The 20,691-nt window shown below is 42.7% G+C and overlaps 1 protein-coding gene across 1 annotated transcript in view; it reads right to left on the bottom strand.

Annotated features, from left to right (window-relative positions):
- LOC1280941 (protein sine oculis) overlaps window positions 1-20,461 on the bottom strand; it is a 29,105-nt gene extending 8,644 nt beyond the window's left edge. Inside the window, exons 1-5 of the mRNA XM_061655298.1 lie at window positions 19,500-20,461; window positions 7,823-8,033; window positions 2,709-2,836; window positions 2,408-2,512; window positions 983-1,038 (exon numbers count right to left, since the gene is read on the bottom strand). Coding sequence (XP_061511282.1) covers window positions 983-1,038; window positions 2,408-2,512; window positions 2,709-2,836; window positions 7,823-8,033; window positions 19,500-19,832 — 833 coding nt within the window. The 5' untranslated portion in view covers window positions 19,833-20,461. The remainder of the gene's footprint in view (window positions 1-982; window positions 1,039-2,407; window positions 2,513-2,708; window positions 2,837-7,822; window positions 8,034-19,499) is intronic.
- Between the last annotated feature and the right edge of the window lie 230 nt (window positions 20,462-20,691).

Here is a 20,691-nt window from a genome sequence, read left to right as displayed (position 1 = left end):
AAACAAGCTGGTAACTGGAATCATTTTAGTATTTAGTGTTATGATTTTGACTCCCATTGATATTAAACAAAAGCTTGATTTCAAATGTTACTCAGAATGACTAGTTTCAATATGCAACTTCAATATCATGCATACCAATTTGAATGTATTTGCGACTTCATATACAATCCTCGAAAACTTTTGTAATAGCTTACACCAGGGGTCTCCAAACTACGGCCCGCGGGCCGCATGCCCTCAAGCGCCTTTAATGCGGCCCGCGAGGACAGGGTTAAGGTTAAATTAAATAGCTTTCTTTTCTAACAGATTATTTTTTTTTTTACTTCTGAAAGATGAAAATCAAGATTCAATAAAAGAAAGCTGCAGAAATTTGATATATTTCAATAGTATTTTCTTATTAAAACGAAATTTGAACTTCCACTCATTCTAAAGGTAGCGTCAAAATGGCCCTCAACAAGGTTGATTGTGAAGCAATGCGGCCCGCGAACTGAAAAGTTCGGAGACCCCTGGCTTACACAATCAGAAGCAATAAGGTGTTGTATATCTTAACAACTTCTTTGTTCCACTTTATGTTTCAATCTCTTATAAACCGTTGCAGAGGATGAACCATTTAGTCATAAATAAACAAACCTATTAGTGGCCTGTGACAGAGTTATACCAAAAACGGATATTTAACCAAATACGAGGAAGAAAGAGAATGAGAAAACAATAGATCTTGTCAAACTCAAGTGCAAATTGACACTTCAAGCAAGTTCCTTAATTAAGAAATGCATCAGAGCAAGCCCTAGTTTATGTTCCGTCAATCTGTTTTAAACGAAATACAGTTTCCTCCATTGTTCATAAATCGCAATCAATTCATGCCTTTCGATCGAACAAATCTATACACAATTCTCACACAATTGAACCAACAGCAACAGGCTAGAACAACCAAAATGAACAATCACCAAAAAAATAAGAAGAAGAAGAAGAAGAAGAAGGTACTTACTCTTTGTGCTCAGCTGCCCGATCGCGCTGTCGTCGGTTCTTGAACCAATTCGAAACCTGCAAAACAGGGAAGCGTTAACGATGCGTTCGAAGAAAAGGAAACAAATTAAGACAAATCAAGGGCAAGGGAACATGATGTGTGTTATAATTGGTTGCATTGTGTTGTAATGTGCTAAGGGTCCTGCTTATTAAGTGTGTGATGTATGGGGAAAGGGAGGAGAGGTGAATAGAGCACGTCTTGTAAAATGGGCCTGATTGTTCTAGATGAGAGTTCGGTTGGTGTAATAATAAGATGCGTTAAAAATAAACACTCAATTCTTGAAGAAGATGTAAGCTATGAAAATGCGCTCCATTAAGTATTCAAAACTTATTGAAAAACGAATCAAAAATAGATCTGTTGCATCTTTATTATATCATATTACACACACACACACCAAACAAACTGTCCACAGGTTTGTGAGCAACGGCCGAATCCATATCAACTCGATCATACCTTTTCATCTGCGCACTAAAAAAAGGATCTTCCTGATTAGATTAACCCTGAAAACAGTCATCCTCTGAAAACGATCCATATTCTTTCGAAAGAAAAAAAAAAGCCCAAAAACAAAACCCACAAAAGGATGCTGCTAGAAACAATTCGACTCATCCGGACGACCTGACGCCAGTTAATCCGTTTAAAGGATATCCCAGACTTCTTTATCCCGGGTTTTGCCACTGCACTGCTACTGATCTGCCACTACTGTCTGCCAGAAAACCAGATTCCAGCCTCTACCCCAAAAACAAGCCAGAAGGATATTATTAATTGTAATCATAATAATCCGATCCAATTTCTTCTACGCACCAAACCAAACCCCGCCACGCTTCGTTTGACGCCCGTGACGAAGAAGATGGCTGTACCGATAGGGGAATATAGAAATAGATAGAGAGATGCCTAAGGATATGATAACTTTTTCGAAACAAAACACACACAAAAGTTATAGGGAAAAAAGGCAACCAAGAACAACAGACAGCAGCAGCAGCAGGTTGAAGGCATCCCGTTTTGCACCGTGTACGGGCGGAAAATGCAGACAACAACAGTCTTATATCAGCGAACCGTAACTATCAAATTTCCTATCACGGATCCCATGGATGTGGCAGCAAAGTACCAACAAAAAAAAAAGAAAGAGACAAAGACGCTAGACGCTGTCAATGGCTTCCGAAAGAAACAAAAAACTCTCTGAACTCTCTTTTGCCAGCACCAAAAAAGAGCACAAACGCAAGCTACAAGGGTGCAGGAAAACCCTTCGATATCCTTTCCGGACGGACTGAGGCAATGGCGCGAAACGCTGTAGTTCGTCAAGAGGTCCACAAACAAAACCTGTCCAAAGCCGGGCGGCAGGAAGCGAATCGCCGCCCATATGCCCCGTGTTGTACAGCGGCAACTTACCTGCGTCGTCGTTAATCCGGTTGCTTCGGCCAGCTCTCGCTTTTCCCTCGGCGATGGGTAAGGATTATGGGTGTACCAATCGCGCAGGACCGATCTTGATTTTTCCTTCAGGTTGGATGTTGGAGGGATACAAAAAGAAGAGAAGAACCCAAATGGAATGTTAGAAACAGAATCAGTGAAACGTTGGGTTGGTGATCAACGACGATTGCGATTGATCGGATTTGTTGATCCTCGCTGTTGTTGAACAAGATTTTGCACTATCACATTTTATGGAAAACAAAAAGATGGAAACAAAACTTACCTTAAAACAGTAGCTCGTTTCCTCCCCGTCCCAGATTGTGCGTGGCAGTGGGAATTTGCGCCGGACGCGATATTTACCGACCGCGCCCAATGGTCGTCCGCGGAGCTTTTCCGCCTCCACGTAGTGTGCTGGAAAGTGGAAGAGAAAGATTAGTACGTTTAAAAAAATAAGAACTTTGTCACATAACTGAGAAATTTACTGAAATGATAAAACAGGCATTTATTTGAATGTTCCTTTGAATGTCATTGTCATGTCGCCTCAGAATTTAGTCGACAAAAGAGGAATGTTTCGAAATATTTGTATACAATTGTGTACATATTCGCAGAAGCTATTCAAAATTTGTAGTGAAATGACTGCTTAAAGTCAAGATGGAGACTTGTTGTTTAATTCAACACTAACTTGTGATTTCTACCTTTGAAATTATGTCCTTTTTGCGATTTAACTATCCTAACAATATGCACGTCATGGTCTCAAGCGCCTACGTGCTTGAGCTACGTGTTGGGTCGCCCATACACAGGACTGATTATGATTATAAGGGTAAAACAAGATCCTGATCACCGTACGCCTCTTAAGAGGAAAGATGTGAAAGTTACAGATCTCCATCGCCCATATTATTCAAAAACATAAGCTAGCATAACTCTATCTTTAAAAGCCAACTACACAAGATGTACTGTGCAAAAGTTTGGAGTTACCTAAACTCTGGGGACGTAATTTCAATTCTGATGAAAAATACAGAGCTATTCAAATCTCATTTAGAAACTTTTGTAATCAAAGATTATTCTGGCAAGAATTCTGGTAATGATATAAAAAAGGAAATAAACTTGTCACTTATAATAAGGAGCAGACGAATAACCTAATTAAAGCCAACACAAATAACCGTGTTACTAATACTGCTCAGAATACTCAGGCCCAAATCAAACAGCAATCTGTGGATAAGGAATATATGATAAGAAAGTTATTCTCATTTTAGTATCAATATTTAGTAACAAATTGCCGTTAAAATATTATTTTTCTTTTCCTTATTTTTTGGCGCAGCAACCGTCGTCGATCAAAAGCCTGTCTGTATCACTAGTGTGCTTGACAGAGCTTGAACCCAGAAACGAGCATGTTGTTAGGTTGTACGAGTTGACGATTGTACCATGAGACACACAAGGATTGATAAACTCAAACCCAGTACAAAAGGCTGAGATAATGCTTTACGAATTACGAAGACTAACTGAGATCCTTCTGGTGATCGCACTTCTTTTGGATGGCAATCAGATTTCGGCGGATTCTTTTATTCTTTCTTTACAATCCAAAAGATCAGACTATTTCCAAGAGAAGACTATAGCGAATGTAAATAAGGTGGATTGTTTATGTTGCTTGATTAACACTTTAACGTGTTTAAACTGATGACTAATTCAATTTCTATCTTCGTACCATGGTACAACCGCAAACGCTGTAAACTCCACTATAGTTTTTCTATCTCAGGACCAACTGGTCCAAATTATTAAATGATCAAACAATTAAATCATGGCAATTTATATCCTGTAAGCTGGCCCATCAAAACCCACCCAATAAACAACACACCCGCCCAAAAGCGAGCCTGCACCACTCAGTAGCAGGCACCATAAAATTAGACCCATTTTCACCAGCTTAGGGGCACCGTTGGATCCAACATACGACAACAAAAACAATCGAAACCAAATACCAAATACCACCATCATCAACACAGCCAAACTACTACAGACGGGGCCTCGGACGCGTGTGTTAAATTATGATGCTCGTAAAAATCGACCAACATGTCCACCCCGGGGCCCAGCTACACCCCTTTGCAATGTGTGAACTGGTGTGAATAGAAGCTTCACGCGTTGTATCATCTGACAAAAAAGGGGGGGGAGGGGGATAGAAGGGGCCCCGGGAGCCCGACGTCCTGGCCCGGACGGCAAGCGCAAATTGGTTGATTTATTGGTGAGAACAAATCGATCGGTCGGTCGGTCGCCAAACATAAAGTGGAGAGAAATTTGAATAACAAATTGTACTGTCTTCGAGCTTTTGTCTCTGTGTGTGTGTGTGTTTGGACACGCAAAATCCGGTTCCAGGCGAGCGGGGAATTTGGTTGTTTAACTAAATTAAAAGGTGCCATCAGAAACGCATATAAATAATTATTGACAGATTTGACTTTTGCGAGGTGGTTGACTGGATGGAAAGCGATTCTGAGAAGAGTGTGGAGCTTCTTCCACAGGTTCTGAAGATCAAATCACAATGGAGAATTCTTCAGAAGAGGCGCAACAAACAACCAAAACACTCTTTTGGAAAGACTTCCATAAATACTTACAAATTCTACAAATTGAAAAGATTCGCTCGTTATTCTTTGGAGTAGGACCTCCAACGATCACTCCTTCTCAAGACTTCCTTAAGTAATCAAAGACCTAGAACCACCCACAACGATCCGCCAGCCAATGTGACTACAAACATCCTATCTGTGTTCTGTGATCGCGCAAACCAAACCTTCCAGCCCGTCGTAGTGATCCGTCTCCATCTGCCCGAAAACGGCACGGCATGCTTCGTTTTCAACTCTCGTGCTCGTTTCGGGAAGGAAGAGGGAGGCTACGCACCCAGAGAGCAATAAAAATGTAAACTGACACTCGTTGTCATTCTGTCGGAGAGCGAGTGAAAGAGAGAGAGTGAGAGAAAGAAGGCGCGCGCGTACGGTCGCGAGGATACTTCCTCCTGACAGATGACTCGCACGGACTCACGGTGGGTGAGTCGTTTTCATTTGTCACACGTTTTTCGGTTTCGGACGCCACCAACGCTGGGCGTCTAGAACCCGAAACCCCTGGAAAGGTAGGCAAGAAGAAGGAAACGAAACCTCCACGCAAGGACGGCACAAATCGACGGTGTCACCGGCAGTGGGAAATCGTCGGCAGGAATGTCGAGGTCTCTCGGCGAGACGTTTCAGGAAAGAGCGCCAAGCGCGGATCGGTTACCTGTGGTCCGTTTGCTTCGAATCCATTCCCCCCCTCGCGCAGTAAAACGCTGAAGCGTTTCAGGCCTCTTATCAGCGCATTCAGATCAGATCGCGCGTGATACGTTTGACCACCCGAGATGAGCTGTCTCCCCGTTTGGTCGTCGAGCTCGACGTGTGTGCGTGTGCGGTGAGGTGGATAACTCGTGGAACTTAAGACAAAATACATCTTCGCGTACGCCAGCCCGAACCCGTCAGCTGCTGCTCGCTTTAACTGGCTGACCTTCCATCCGCTGCCAGTCCCTCCCTCCCAAAAGGACGAGCTGAAGGTGTCAAGTTTTCGGTTGATCGCGTGTGCGTGCGTGTGTGTGTGGTTCGTTACCACACGAAGCAGGATCAATTCCACCGAGCCAAGAGATCGGAATGAAATAAAATGCTTAAAGGTCCATAATTTTTATAGACAAATAAATATAATTGCGTTCCCCACCCGGATTGCCAGTGCCATCGGACAGGGGTGTACGCACCGTGTCCGGGTTAAACCGTCTCGAAGGCAGATCTTGATTCCTTTCGGACCCTCGGTCACGTTTGTACGGTACGGCGATCATCTTTCGATCTTGTGACGCTTCTGTGCTCATGTTCGGTTCCATTTGGACATATTTTAGTGCCTTACGGACACTACGGTGGTGGTGTTGGCGTTTCCCCCCCTTCTGGCACTGTCCGAGCACACGCTGAGGTTTTTATGATTGTTTTATTCGAATTCTTGCTCACTCCACCTCTCTCTCTCTCCCTCTCTCCCGATTGTCTCGACACTCGGACTCAAGCAAACAGGTTTCCAACAACCCCGCGGGTTCTCCGTCCAGTATCGAAGATATTTGTCCAAAGCACAGACAGCGGGACATTTGGGAGCTGCAACCCGCGGCTTCAGACTCTTTGCCTCTCGCGACATTCTCGGAAGACGCACGTGAGTAGCGACACTGGACGCAGCATGTCGCTTCCAAAACCCCAAGCCAGCGTTAGAAGTCGCATTAGGAAATTAAACCGATCCCGAATAATCCAATCCACACCCGCCCGTCCAAAAACCAACAAAGCCACAATCGACGACAGATCGAGCTTATCGCATTCGAGAGGTCTGCTCCGGAAGACTTGTTTCCTCGTCCAGCGAGACCCGTACGGAAGAATTGTAGAGCAAACAAAGTGAAATCGAATGGACAGAAAAGAAGACGAAAAAAAAGCAACACAAATCGATCGATCATAAAATTAAATGTCAATCAAACTGATTCAAGCGCTTGCTGATGGGCTTCAAGCAGAGGCAACGGGACACACCACCGCGACGAGCGTTCACCTAAGCCCGGTAGAAGTCGGCAATTGCACTCAACCTCTGTTGGTGCGTGTGCGTGTGCAGCATTTCTCTGGAACCCCTTTCGTCTAACACCGGACACCGGCGTACACAATTTGTAAGGTTTCGCACAAGTTTCTTACATCGCTTGCCCCTTTGCTGATACATGCTTATGGCGCTTGCCGTTAGACATTTCAAACCCTTGTGCCGTTTGTACGTCAGCGAAAGGCTTCCGTCAAATTCGACGACGCAAGGTTTGGCTACAAATCCCGCCCGCATTTGACCGTAGTAGGCTGCCCAACTGACAGAGAGCTAGACAGAGAGAGAGAGCGATGGAGCACATGTGTGTGTGGCTGTGTGAGGAGCTACTTGTATACTTTGTTGAGGATGGTTGCCATGGAGCTCATCCGGCTGTCCGGTTGAGTTGACGCGACTCATCAAAAAGCACGCCTGTATGCACCGGTTCTGAGGATCTGGACACGGAGGTGGGCGGGTTTCGGTAATTGGATCGCCGAGATCTTCAACCACCACCAGATATCGAACGGCATGCGTGTACCCCCCCGTTCCGTACATTAACCCGTTCGAAACGTTGTCGTCCGTCGTCCTCGTCATCGTCTTGGTTTGCCGAGTAGCGAGATGACATGCCGGTAGTTGCGGCATATGTTTTCACTTAAAGAGTAGCGCATCAAAGTAGCGGGCGGGATAATTTTAGACCCTCTAAACGCTGCGCTCTGGAGAGAGCGAGACAGAGACAACCACGGGGGCGTTGGCACTTGTGGTGTGGTGCCCCCGGCAAAACGGAATCGATTATTTGGGTAAAACAAGACCTACCTTTTAGCCACAGGGCCTGCAGTTTGGCATGGTTGTGCGGTGAGTACTGGTGGTGTTCGAGCAGCCGGTACAGCTCCTTGAAGTTGCCGCGATGAAACGCGACGACCGCCTTCGCCTTCAGGACGGACTCGTGCAGCTGCAGCTTATCACACTGTGGCAGGGACCAGAGAAACCGCCCTAACCGTTCCACGTTGCCCGCCTGCTGAAGAACCTGTTCGGAGGGAGAAGCGGAAAAGAGGAGGAAATCAGAATGCTTGTCAATTCCACGTCTTTAGGTATGTACCTCCATATGGTATAGTATAGACACACGCAACTACTATCGATATGTTTCGCACATTGTATAACAAGTACGCAATGTACGTGTCTTCTCACACTACCAGGAACTGCTTTAAATCATAAAGATACCACAACCTCTTTACAGAACCGTTTTACGCCCTATTTCCTCAACAGAGCGTCTCCCAACACGGTACACAGAACATAGCGAATGAAAATAAATCAACCACACGTTGTGCGTTTTGGGACTCGCCCGACTCATGAGCCAACAGATGACTTCCTCAAACAGAAAACCCCCGAGACGGATACCGTTCCCATTGGTTGGCCCATTTGCAAAGCCATCTGACGATCATATGTTAACGGTTATGACAAGTTTATTAGATCTTCTGTTTGCCGCGGTGGCCGATGACGACTACGACGGTGACGACGACTACTACTACGACAACACGACCCTACTGCGGTGGTGCACATGGCGCGAATCTTCCTGCCACTACTAGTTGTGCAAGAACGTAGCCGTCTGCGATGCCGCTGCACATTGTTGCACACCGATTACTAGATGAGATTTAATTTAAAAAAAAACATCTTTTAAAACGATCTTTCGAAATGCCCTTTTCCAACCGGAAATGGTTTACATAATGACATTATTTGTACACCATTATTTTACCACAAGGGATGTGCATAAATTGCTCACTTACGAGCGGTACTTAACACGGACACCTCGGTCCCCGGTATCTTGTTTCTATCGTCCCCGAGGGACATTCCAACTCCGTGGAAGCGCCAGCAACTCCCCCGGGTACAATACGGGATGCCTTTAAAGATATTGAATTATTCTCTACGAACAAACACACAAACACGTTTCGGACGGACCGGAAGCGGTAGCACGGAAAATCTAATTTTCCCTACGATGCCAATCTTTACGGATCTTCCCGTCCCATCGCGTTCCATTTCCTTCCCAAAATTGTTGCTTCTTCCCGTTTCTATGAAATCATCTTTGCAAGAAATAAAAGAGAGCAAAAGGAGAAAAATGTGTTTGGCGAACGTGGATTGCGCTTGCGGAGCGAAGATGAGGGCAAGATTATTAGGACATGGATCTACACTAATTTAGCTCAATAGCGACGATGAGTGATTCGACGCGACAGACGGTACGCGGCGTCCTGCTGCGCCCTTGCCCTACCTCGATGCTTGGCCGAGACTTGAGATCGAGAGAGAGAGAGAGAGAGAGCGCGTCTGCTACAATGTATCGCACAACTTTTAGTAAGCTAATAATATCACCACTTTCGGCTGCCGGTCGACCGGGAAGCGGTTTGTGATGAAGCGTGCTTTTGACATTTACATGCATTTTGCGGTGCGAGAAATCATCCGTCGCCACGTGAAGAAGGGGGTTGGGTAGGGTAATGGAGAGTTGATTTTGGCTCGTGTAGTAATTTATTGACACTTGGGCTGTCCTCTGATTATGTTGACAAACTGTCAGTTTACAGTCAGGTTCAACTATAGTCAATAGAAAATCCTCAATAGCAAAATTCAGAACCTTAATACCCCACCTATAGTCTATCTTCTTCACGGTCGTCGTCGGTCAAGGCCTGCCTCTGTACCACTTGTGGGGTTGGCTTTCAGTGACTTATGGATCAGCAGGATACTCAGTGCTATGTTTATGGCGGCACGGTCCATTTGGGGTCCGTGGGGACCACGAGACCGGCTAAAGTCTATCATTTGACAGTTTAGTAGTTAGTTTAGTTTTAATAGACACAAATCACATTAGTTCCAAATGCCCAACAATTACGATTTTTATTCGTTTCCATACCGTCATTCGGTATCGTTCGTTTTCCATATCAACAATAACCTTGCAATACTCAAATCTAATGTATATAATGGTAATATTCCACACATCATAAAGAGTATCTCACAACTCAATTACAAGCCCAACCCATAGACGATATGGAAAATTTAAAAACAATTTTTAGGTCAATTTTTAAACAAATAGTCAATAGTCAATTTTTAAACAAAACCCATAATCAACCCTCCGCAACCTGCAACGAAACGTCGCTGCTACCTTCCATCCATTACGTACTGTAATTCTAACGTTGCCGAATGTGTGTAGGACGTTCAACGGTTTTCTTACCGCCCCTCCTCTATAACCTTTCCCCTCTTTCTCGAATGTCCAACTAGGCGCCTGCAAGCAACACCGCGGTGGCTAACCTAAATGGGTGCGTGCACACGATGCAATGTGTGTGTGTGCATGTACCTATGCGGTGTGCGATATTGTGCAGTTTTGCAACAAACACACTGTACTATCAGATATCGCCACCGGCATCACTTTTGTTTCGGTGGGAAAATATTTTTCCAACGCATTGGCACTTTTTTTTTGTTTAATTGTGTCTCGCCTGAATTGAATGCTGATGGTATGCTAATGGTGGTGTTTTTTTATGTTTTATCTTTTTTTTGTTCTTTTTGTCATGTTTATATCCTCTTTTTCGACTCTTTTTTTATTTATCTACTATAATACAGTTTGATGGATTATTTTCGGAAATTCAAATTCGCGTTCCCTAAACCCTTCGGACCGGTTAGGCATTAGATTGTTGGACTTAAAATGTCCTTCTTATGTCGTTGGTGGTGGTGGTGGTCGATTTTGCTTGCATAAGACACAAGCCGCACCTCGCAACTCACAAAACGGTGATGGTGCACAGCGCACACAGTCCGTCGCGAAAGCGAAAGCGCGATCGTATTAAATTACGCCGGAACTGGTCGAATGAGGAACACATTGGGATTAGCTGGCCGTGTTTTGAGGCCAGTGTTTTTTTAAAGGGACAGGTGTGGTCAGGTGAAAGGTTGCGACATAGTTACTACAAATGAACTGAAGTGTCTGTTTTTCTATGGAGGCGTGTTCGGCACGATCATGCAAGGAATGTGGAAAGCACGTGACAACGTGCAGCATGCGAAATGAAGTCAATTATTATAATTAAATGATTAATCTTCATCAATCTTTACATATAATTATTGGTGGTCACTTGTAGTGGTACACAAGCCAAACCAAGCCAACAAATATTTTAAATAAACTGCAGTCTTTACACACAACATAAAAAATGGAACATTTCGCTTCAATCCACCACGTGCTTCACGCGCAACATTCGCGCGCGCGCCCTAAAATATCAAATACCACACTTCGGAGCAACATTCTACACCCATCTGACCATCCCCAAGTAACACCAGGGGGAAAGAGAGAGAGAGGAAGAAGTGGTTGCATTCAAACGTACAACGTTACCATTTAAATTGTATGATCTATTTTTAAATCCCCCTCGTCGGTGGCGTCTCCACCGAAGCAGCGACACCAACGGGACGGAGTTAATAAATCACACGGAGCACACCGGGGCCACCGAAAATTGTGCCTAGCCGTTCAGTCCGGTGACGACTAGGCTAGGTGGAGCAAAAGAAAGGAGTGGAAAGACACGATGTAGTCGGCTTTTTTGTAACAGATTCTAACGATCATAACGTTTGTCGAGTGCAAATTTGCTACAACGTAGCCGTAGTGGCCAAGATTCACCTTTACCCCATCTCTGACGAACGTCGGCGTCCAATGTACCTTCCTTTCCTTCCGTCTGTGTGCTTCTTCCTATATTCAACCTGATTGAAGGAAAACTGTTTGAGAGGAATTAAATTCCAACGCGTCGCTCAAATGACGGGCGACAAAGTTTTATATCTTTATGACCGTTTCACGCGTCTGGAAAGGTTTTGGGTAATAAAATGCCATGTCCCCGGTGTGTGTAAAATGTTGTCATAGGTGTTTTGATGGCAAAGTTCCGTTTTGTATTGCATATTTGCGTAAAAGTGGAAGTGGACCTAGGGTTTGTGCTGTATTGGGAAGAGGATTTATTTTTAAATACCATATCGTATGAAACACATATGTTTTATTGAGCAATATTTTTAGGGGCGCATATACGGGGATCTTTTTACACGACACATCAAAAACAGGCTTTGCTTAGCTGTAGACACATTTTTCGATTTTATAACCATTTTTTTTTTGTTTGATTGCATGTTTGCAGAGCCGGTCTCGTAGTACAGTCGTCAACTCGTACGACTTAACAACATGCCCGTCATGGGTTCAATCCCCAAATAGACCGCGCCGCCATACGTAGGACTGACTATCCTGCTATGGGGGGGAATCAATTAGTCACTGAAAGCTAAACCCACAAGTGCGTACAGGCAGGCCTTGACCGACATCGGTTGTTGAGCCAAAGAAGAAGAAGAAGAAGCATGTTTGCATGTGATCACTGTGTCAAATGTTTCATATTTCTATTTAATTGTCTTCTTTCCATATGATCCTTTTTTCATGTTTATCTTGTTTCTTTTGCTTGTTTCATTAATACTACCCTTTTATTCCTTTTACCTCTCTCATCATGTTTAGTTTCTCTTGTATTTATTTTTTTAGTCTTATTTCTATTTCAATTTTTACTTTATGCCTTTTTTTGTGGAATTCTTTTTATCTTTTGTTTCTTCCTATGTAAATGATTTTGATTTTAATTTATTTTGAAGTTCTCAATTTCTTTCCAACTTTAATTATCTCTTTTGTTTTATAACTTTCTTGTTACTGCTTAAAAGTTTCTTGTTCTCTACATTTGTTTCATATATTTTTATTGTTTGTTTGCTTTTCTCACTGTTCTTAGTTTATTTGGACTATTTCTTTTCGAAGTCTTTTTATCCTAATTCCTTTAATTTCCTATTGACGTTACCTTATTCGCTTAGCTAAATATCCTAAAATACAACAAACATCCTTAAAAAATTATCTTCCTATACAGCTCCGATCTGATTGACTTCCCATTAAAAAGGTCCTTCTCATCATTTTCAAGTGTCCTTCAGAGTGTCCTCTTATTTGCACCCATCCCATCCCAACCTACTTGACTCGTTGCCGAGCTTATATTTATGTTAAAATTCTAAACGCATTTCCTTAATTCCTTTCCAACTGTCGATGTGGTGTGCCTCCCAAAGGATGCGTTCCGGCAAAGAGACGGTAAAACCCCGTAAACCTATTCAAGTGTTTATGAAGCACTTTTGCGATGCCGGGGAAGCAACTACCCCCGAAAAAGGGGAAGGGTAAACAATCATCTGTTTAACACATTTACTCCGCTGGTAAAGGGCTACAAACAGGACACGAAAAGGTACCGCCAGGGCTTGAGAAAAGGATGCCATTTCGATCTGATCTCTTTGTTTCTCTCCTTCTCTCCCTCTCTCTGTAAGTGGCAGCATCTTCTCGACGACGGCTTGAAACCATATGTTGTTAGCCAATTAACCCCTTTTTGGGTCTTGGTTGGTTGGTTGGTGTGGTAGTCAATGGTTTTTGGCGATGAATTATCTCATTCCGGGGATTCATTCCACGTTTGGAAACGAAATATGAAATTCCCTAAAACAAACAAACACATCGAAGCACCTTTTTTCCCCTACTTGCGAGTTCGTTCGCTCGTTCGTACAAAGGAAAGCCTACAAAAATCGTTGGTTAGTTAGTCCCTCGTCTTTTTTGTAGTTGTATTATACTGTACGATGCATTTGATTCAACCTAGGCCACGCACATTGCACCACCGTAGCGATTGGTGTGCGTGAGATGGCGACAAAAAAAACACATTACAACACGAGGTTCTAGTGTTTTATGCGAAACAGAATTGTTTGTGTGGCGGTGCGTGTCTCTTTTACAGAGGGGGTTTCCTCTCGCTTCCATTCCAAAACCCGCTTCAAACGGGCGCACACTCACACACATCCTAGGAGAGCTCAAATGTCGGGCCCTTGGTAGACGTGGGTCCGGGGGCATACGTCGACCAACTGGCAAATGGTATCGAATTACCGTTCGGTTTCCCCTCGCAAGCGAATGAAGCCGGCACACTGAATCTGGCCATCGACCAGCGCACACGCAGGTACACATGGCCAAACCCCACAGCCTGGCAGTGTGGTTTGTCGAAGAGACATACCAGGAACGGCGGGGGCACAGAAAGCAAGCGGGACACACCGGAACGCCATCAAAAAGGCTAACGTCGGGTTCGGGTGCGGACTGTTTGCTTCTCGATCCATCCCGTTACCGTTCTAGGGCTCATTGCCGTTGTTGAAGCGTAGAAGCTGGAGTATTTCAGTAACGAATCACTCGAATTTTATCGGGATCATTGCCCAGATATTCTTTAAGTTGGAGACTAGAAAAGAACAAGGGTAATGATGAATATTAAATAATCTGAGCATATACTGTAAATGGGACTTTAGGTCCAGCCATATCATCCCAAATGAGACGAAACCAAGTCTATTCAATGATTTTTGTAATCGAACTAGGCTTCAGTGCAGTCAAGATCGTCATCCAACAAACAATAGTCATTTGATGCTGCTAACTTCTTCTCACAGGATTTACCACGAGTTGGAACTCATCATCGTCATAATCATCACCACAACTTATATATCAATTGCTCAAATACTGTTCCTTTACTTTATTCCAATCGCTAAATGATATTTCTGTTAAATTATCTACATTTCATTGACTAAAAATAAGGAACTTTGATACCAAATCGAAATTAGAGATCTTTCTCAACCACTAACCGCTTATAAGGATCTTTATAAAGATTATCTCATATTTTTTAAATATTCTAAGTGTGTTTGAACTTGAGGATATACATTGTGTACCATAATTGCATAAGGTCTGTAAGATTTAGATACTTCTACGCAGCTCATTTCATAGTTCCAAATTAAATTGTCTTTTTTGTAAATCAGGGGGAAATAATGGACATGTTAATGATATCATTTCGTTCGACAACTGTTTCAAGTTGTTTATTCAATCAACGGATATAAATGTCGTGCTTTATTTTTACATGACCCATACCATCACATTAATGTCATCAGTGATCGATCAAAAGTAAGCTGGCGTATAGACTTTATTTGAAGTACTTGATTAGTTATGGTTTGAACAGATAGTTTAAACGCTTTGGGATTAATATTGTTCAAGTTTTTTTGGTAATACTGTACCAAATAGGTCTGTAAATACCTTCTTGAACACTTTTGTAATATTATCTTAACAGCTGCAAAGCCTGGTATGAGCTGCAAAATGATATTCAAAGTAAAGTAATTAAGCCAACTTCATCATCTCTCATCTCATCTCCATGATAATGCTCATATTTAACGTTTAATACACTTTCGTCCCATACGCCCAGTTTGCCTTGTTCACTCGATGGTTGTATAAATGTTTGTTTGTACTCAAATCAAAAAGACCCTATCAAATGTATAAAATTCTGCAGATACTTTCGATATTCTCAAGGTTTTTAGATACTTCAAATAACCATTTGGCATATTAGTCAAAAGCCAATCTCATCAGTGCCTAGAATCAAGACTTAGCCAACAACGGTTTAAAAACGACCTCTGTTCCTTGTTGTACACCTCATCCTGAAAAGATGCACAAAGTGTGTTTGTAGCCAAGCTGATGGGAAATAAGATTAACGCATCAGTTTTGCTGCAAAATACTCCCATTTACGCACCAGCTAGATTAATTTATTTTCTCTACGCAGAGCTTTAAATAATACACTTGGAAAGAGGTAAGATTAGTCCTAAAACATAGCATTAAGATTAAAGGGTCGTAGGTCATCTTTGAACTGATCCAATGCAATTACTCACTCGTAAGATCAATTTAAATTGAAATTGTTACAATGGCTTGCTGAGCCACCAACCAACCTGCATGATCGCTTCAACACAACCAAATACCTTGTCATTCACAAGAATTATTCACCATCTCCTGTTAGCAACCAACACCGCTATCCTCCTTCTAAATCACCTCCTTGTTAGGCGGTAATTAGTTTTCCCTAATTCCCTCGTTGTGTCCCGTGGATTTGAATGTTGTTCACCACACCAAACATACACACACAGTTAAGGGAAGCTAAACTAAAACCCCTCCTGCGAGTGCCAGTGACCAAGAATGTGTGTGTTGTCGCTTGTCGAGATTCCTTTCCTTGTCACCCGGATCGCCAGAATGCACCCCCCATCGAGTTCCAGCGGTGTGCTCGGTTCAGGGCGAGGGCGATTCGGGCGTTTAGGAAGATGGTCGTAAATAAAGCAGCCCTTTCTGGTGGAACATTCAAATGAAAAAAGAACAAAAACAAACAAAACACAGGACCAATTTGTTTGCGCACTTTTCTATACATCGATCGAATGTGGCCAACGGGTCTCTTCGTTGGACCGATCGCTGTCGCCTCACCTGTGCGGGATTCCGATCGGTGGCATCATAGCTTGGGATGATCCATTTTTCTCACTTTGTATCCACGAGGACAGAGAGAGAATGAAATAGAGGGAAAAGGAGAGATAAGGAACGTAGGGTCAACGCGTAAGCACACAACCTGACACTAAAACATTGGAGTGGCTACGGATATCAGATTCTTCACGCAAGTGGAAGCGATCGAGCCAGCATGTTTTACGATTATCGTGCGTAACCGGCAAATGTCCAATACACACACACACACACACACACAGCGATGAAGGTGTGGTAAAACAAGAGAAAAAGCCAAAAAAATAAAGGATAAACTACGAGCAAAACAGACGCACAGTCGCGATCGTCCGATCGTTGGGAAAGAAAAGATAAACATTCCCAAAAGAAAGAGGTGACACAACCGCGGGGAAAGGTTAGGCACGGCTGGCGTGTAAATTTATCGTCTTCCCGATTTCTGGCCAGCAGCAGAAGCAGCAGCAGAATAAAACGCTACAGAGCCAAAAGTCCAAATACTTCTGCTCCTTTCGTGTCCTTCTGCTGCACAGTGAAAACGGAAGAAAGATCGAAAATAAAACGCGCACACATTTCGATAATCTGCTGTGTTTCTGCTCACCTTTTCCGCCAGCGTTAAACTGTCCAACGAAACAATTGACGATGGTTTACTCTCCCTCTCTTCTTCACAAAAAATGTTAAACTGTGAGCATAATATTTGGTGGTGGTTCGGAGTTTAAAGGTGGGAACATGGAAATTATTGTAACTGCGCGATGCACCTCCAGCATCACCTCCCCACGAAGCTCTGATCGTTCGATTGCGATCGTTTGATGGCTGATTATTGTGCATCGAGAAGCGATCGTAATGATCCCGGGCTCGTATTTCGGGCCAACTGTGTGCGCACTGATGATAAATGGTGCACTCGCGGAAGGAAGCAAGCAATAAACAGTGATGTTTAATGGCAAAACAAAACGTGCACGCTAAGGGGTGTAGATGGTACAAATTAGCGAACTTGACACTTATGAAAGTGTGAAGAATAGATTTGAAAGTGTATTAATTAGCATTTGAGCTGATGCAAAATGAAATTGGAAAAATCCAGAATTGTGAAGTTGTATTTGTGTGATCGTGTTCAAATAAATTGATCCTCATAACATACGTTTCACAATGTTACAATGAGATTTTTGACATTGGAAGTTGAGTTAAGAATAGTCTTTAGATGCACTTAAGTTATCAATTGATCTTATAGTCGGTATGCACTCATGTTCTTCTTAGGACACAATTCATCTGCCCTATTACCACTGTTGCAATGTGATTTTATGGATTTAAAGTGCAACTTGCTATGTTGAGCTGCGGCGACGGATTAACATGTGTACAAGCCCTAAGGCAGGTTATGTGGAACTGTTCAACAGGGTCTTTTTTGAGGACACCATCACAACCTCACAAACTCGCAACAGAAACTCAACAGTAATCGTGTAATCATGTTGCTTTGTACAATTTGATGAATAATACGAGTTTATTTTAACGTTTATGGATGTCGGATCTATGTACATAAAGATCACGCAGAGAAACATCACAGCTCTGCGGATTTAGCAATATAAACGTTTGTAACAATTATCTTCATTCATAAAAATACCTCAAAAGGATAGAACATTCAACAACTCAAAAGAATAGAACCAATCAAGTGTGATTATTTTCATATTCACAAACATGTTACTAAATCCTTAAACAAGGAACATCCATGAATAGTCAACTAAATGTTAACTCAACACAAATACTCGCTAAAGCTAAAATGACACCAGTAAACCACCAAATCTCTGTAGATGATCTTAGAAGTAAATCTGTAGAAGTAGAAGTCCTTACAGATGATCTTCTACTACTATTTGGCGTAAACGTCCTACGCGGACATGCCGGCCTATACAGGATAAGTTAGTCTTTGATACAGGGGGGCGGTCCATTCTAGATTTGAACCCATAACGGACATGTTATTGAATCGTTCGAGAAGACGACTGTGCCACGGGACCGCCCCTAGATGATGGAGGGTAAATGATCATTTTATGCCTAAATTCAATATACAAGAACCAGGCATGGCTAATGAATATGACCAGCATAAACTGTAGAAAAAAGGATCTTACATCTTCTTACAAATCTTGAATGTTTTCAGGTACTTTCCTATGCCGTTTATCTTGATTCAATTCAATTATAAACCCTTTTTGGAGAGTAATTAACAACAAATGAGTAAATTGTTTAAACTTTCTCAAATTTATTTTCAGCAAAACTTAACTAAAATTTCAAGAAATATGAAATTCTACATAGTACAGTATAAACAGTCATGTTCTTGCAGCTATAAAATACAATTCCTTGCCTGTAGGGGCAATTTACTTCATTTACTAAGATTTAGGATCGCTAGGGTCTTTGTCGCTACTTCACTAGAATGAAATTGGCGTATAAATACATTGTAACGTTTCTTAAAGATTATCAATGTAATCAATGTTCAATGTAAGCCTCGAGAACCTATATACGCCGGCATGTCCTCGTATGAAGTACCGCCAAATAGAAGAAAAAGATGTGAAATGTGTGTTACAGGGTTTCTCATGATGTTTTGGTTGATTTCCATAGTGTTTTGGGTTTGTCTTACGATTTTTTCACCACATTCGAAATATTTTTGGGCCATTCCCACGAAAAATCGAAAATAATTCGGAAAAAATAAGAAGAGCAGCCCTGTTTATACATACTGTTCGATTGTATCTCAAACGTTCTCGATCTCGATCGTTCATTCAGAGGAACAATCATTGTTATGATGAACATAATTTAACATGGTAGTCAATCAATTTCTTCATAGAATTCTCGAAAAACATCCATTCAATGGCTCAACATTTGTTTCCTTTTCAAAATGCTACTCCACAAACTCAGCCTACACTTAACCTACGTTACATTTCTATCGACATGTGTGTGTGCCTTTTCACTTCAAGAAACTGCGGACAGCAGAGACATGGGCTTCCCCCGCTCCTTCTAATCCGTTTGACACCTTCATCAAAACACAATCACACCACAAAAGACACAGTTTCTTTTCATTTCAAGGTCGCCCTTTCGGCCCATTTCCGGACATTTCGCACATTGTTGATGCTTTGCCTGCTGCTTTTGGAATATTTAGCCATGTGAAGCATATTTTTGTCGTTGTTGTTGTTGCTGTTGCTTTCTTACCTCACAAACGCATGCCACCTGCTCCTGGGTGAAGCCGAAGCTGGGCAGCGACTCGCGATCGGCGGCCGACCCATTCTGCGCAATCAGCTCCAGATCAGCGTCGCTCGGCACGCTGCCTGTGTTGTTGTTGTTGTTATTATTATTCACACTATTGCTGTTGTTGTTGTTGTTGTTGTTATTGCTGTTGATACCGAGTGCTCCACCGCTACCCCCAGTACCTCCGTCACCCACTCCGCCACCACCACCACCACTTTGCGGACTAAACGTTGGGGGCGTCTGTTTGATGGCCACCGACGATAGCTCGTAGTAATCGGTCGACGGATGCTGCAACATGTTTTCTTTCTCTTTGCACGTCACCCGAGTTGACTTGTGAACTTTTTTTTGTTGTTTTAATCTTTTCTAACACAAACACTCTCACAAAGACACTTTTTTAAATTCACTGCACTGTGGTTGGTATCGCTCAAACGATGCACATTTTCATGCTCTTATCACTCTGACTCTGACATCATTGGCCAAAAACTAATGAAACACTTTCTCTCCCCCTTTTTTACACTTTTCTCAAATTATCACAAATTAAACAAAACTGCTCAAAACTGCACTTCAAAGATTGCACTTGTATCAATCGCTTGCACGCTTCACCGTTGGTTCTTCATAGGGCAACACACTTGTGGCACCAATGCTATTCTAGCTTGTTCTGCATTTTCACTCTGCTTTGTTTTGATTATTTTTCTTGTAAATAAATTTTCACACGCATTTTTTTTTTATTATTCACGATGCAATGCGAGCTCCGATCAAATAGACGCTCGCATACACTGCTCACTGACGATCGCGGTGCGCTCGGCGTGACGGCGTACAATAAACACGTATCGATCGGTCGGTCGCGGCTGCGGAGAACACGCGCGAGAAACGATGTGTGCTCGCCGCTTGACGATTCAAATTTATTTAACGCACCGAACGCACACCGCAGCGCAGCCGATGAGCGCAGGAGCGGACCGATGCAGTGGAGTGTACACGAGTGTGTCGGGTGTCGAGTGGCAGGACCGTTGCAATCTGCGGTGTGAGGGTTACTTACTCCTTCGTGCGATGTTTGTGAATGGTTTTAAAAATTATTTACTACGTGAAAATTCTCATTACTTTTGTATGATGCATTACTATTCACAACCTTAAACATTTAAAATGATTTCAAATTGTA

This window comes from Anopheles gambiae, chromosome 3 (genome assembly GCF_943734735.2).
Source record: "Anopheles gambiae chromosome 3, idAnoGambNW_F1_1, whole genome shotgun sequence".
NCBI classification, from domain to species: Eukaryota; Metazoa; Arthropoda; class Insecta; order Diptera; family Culicidae; genus Anopheles; species Anopheles gambiae.
The sequence above is the reverse complement of the archived record's forward strand: the minus strand, read 5'-3'. Positions and strand labels throughout refer to the sequence as shown.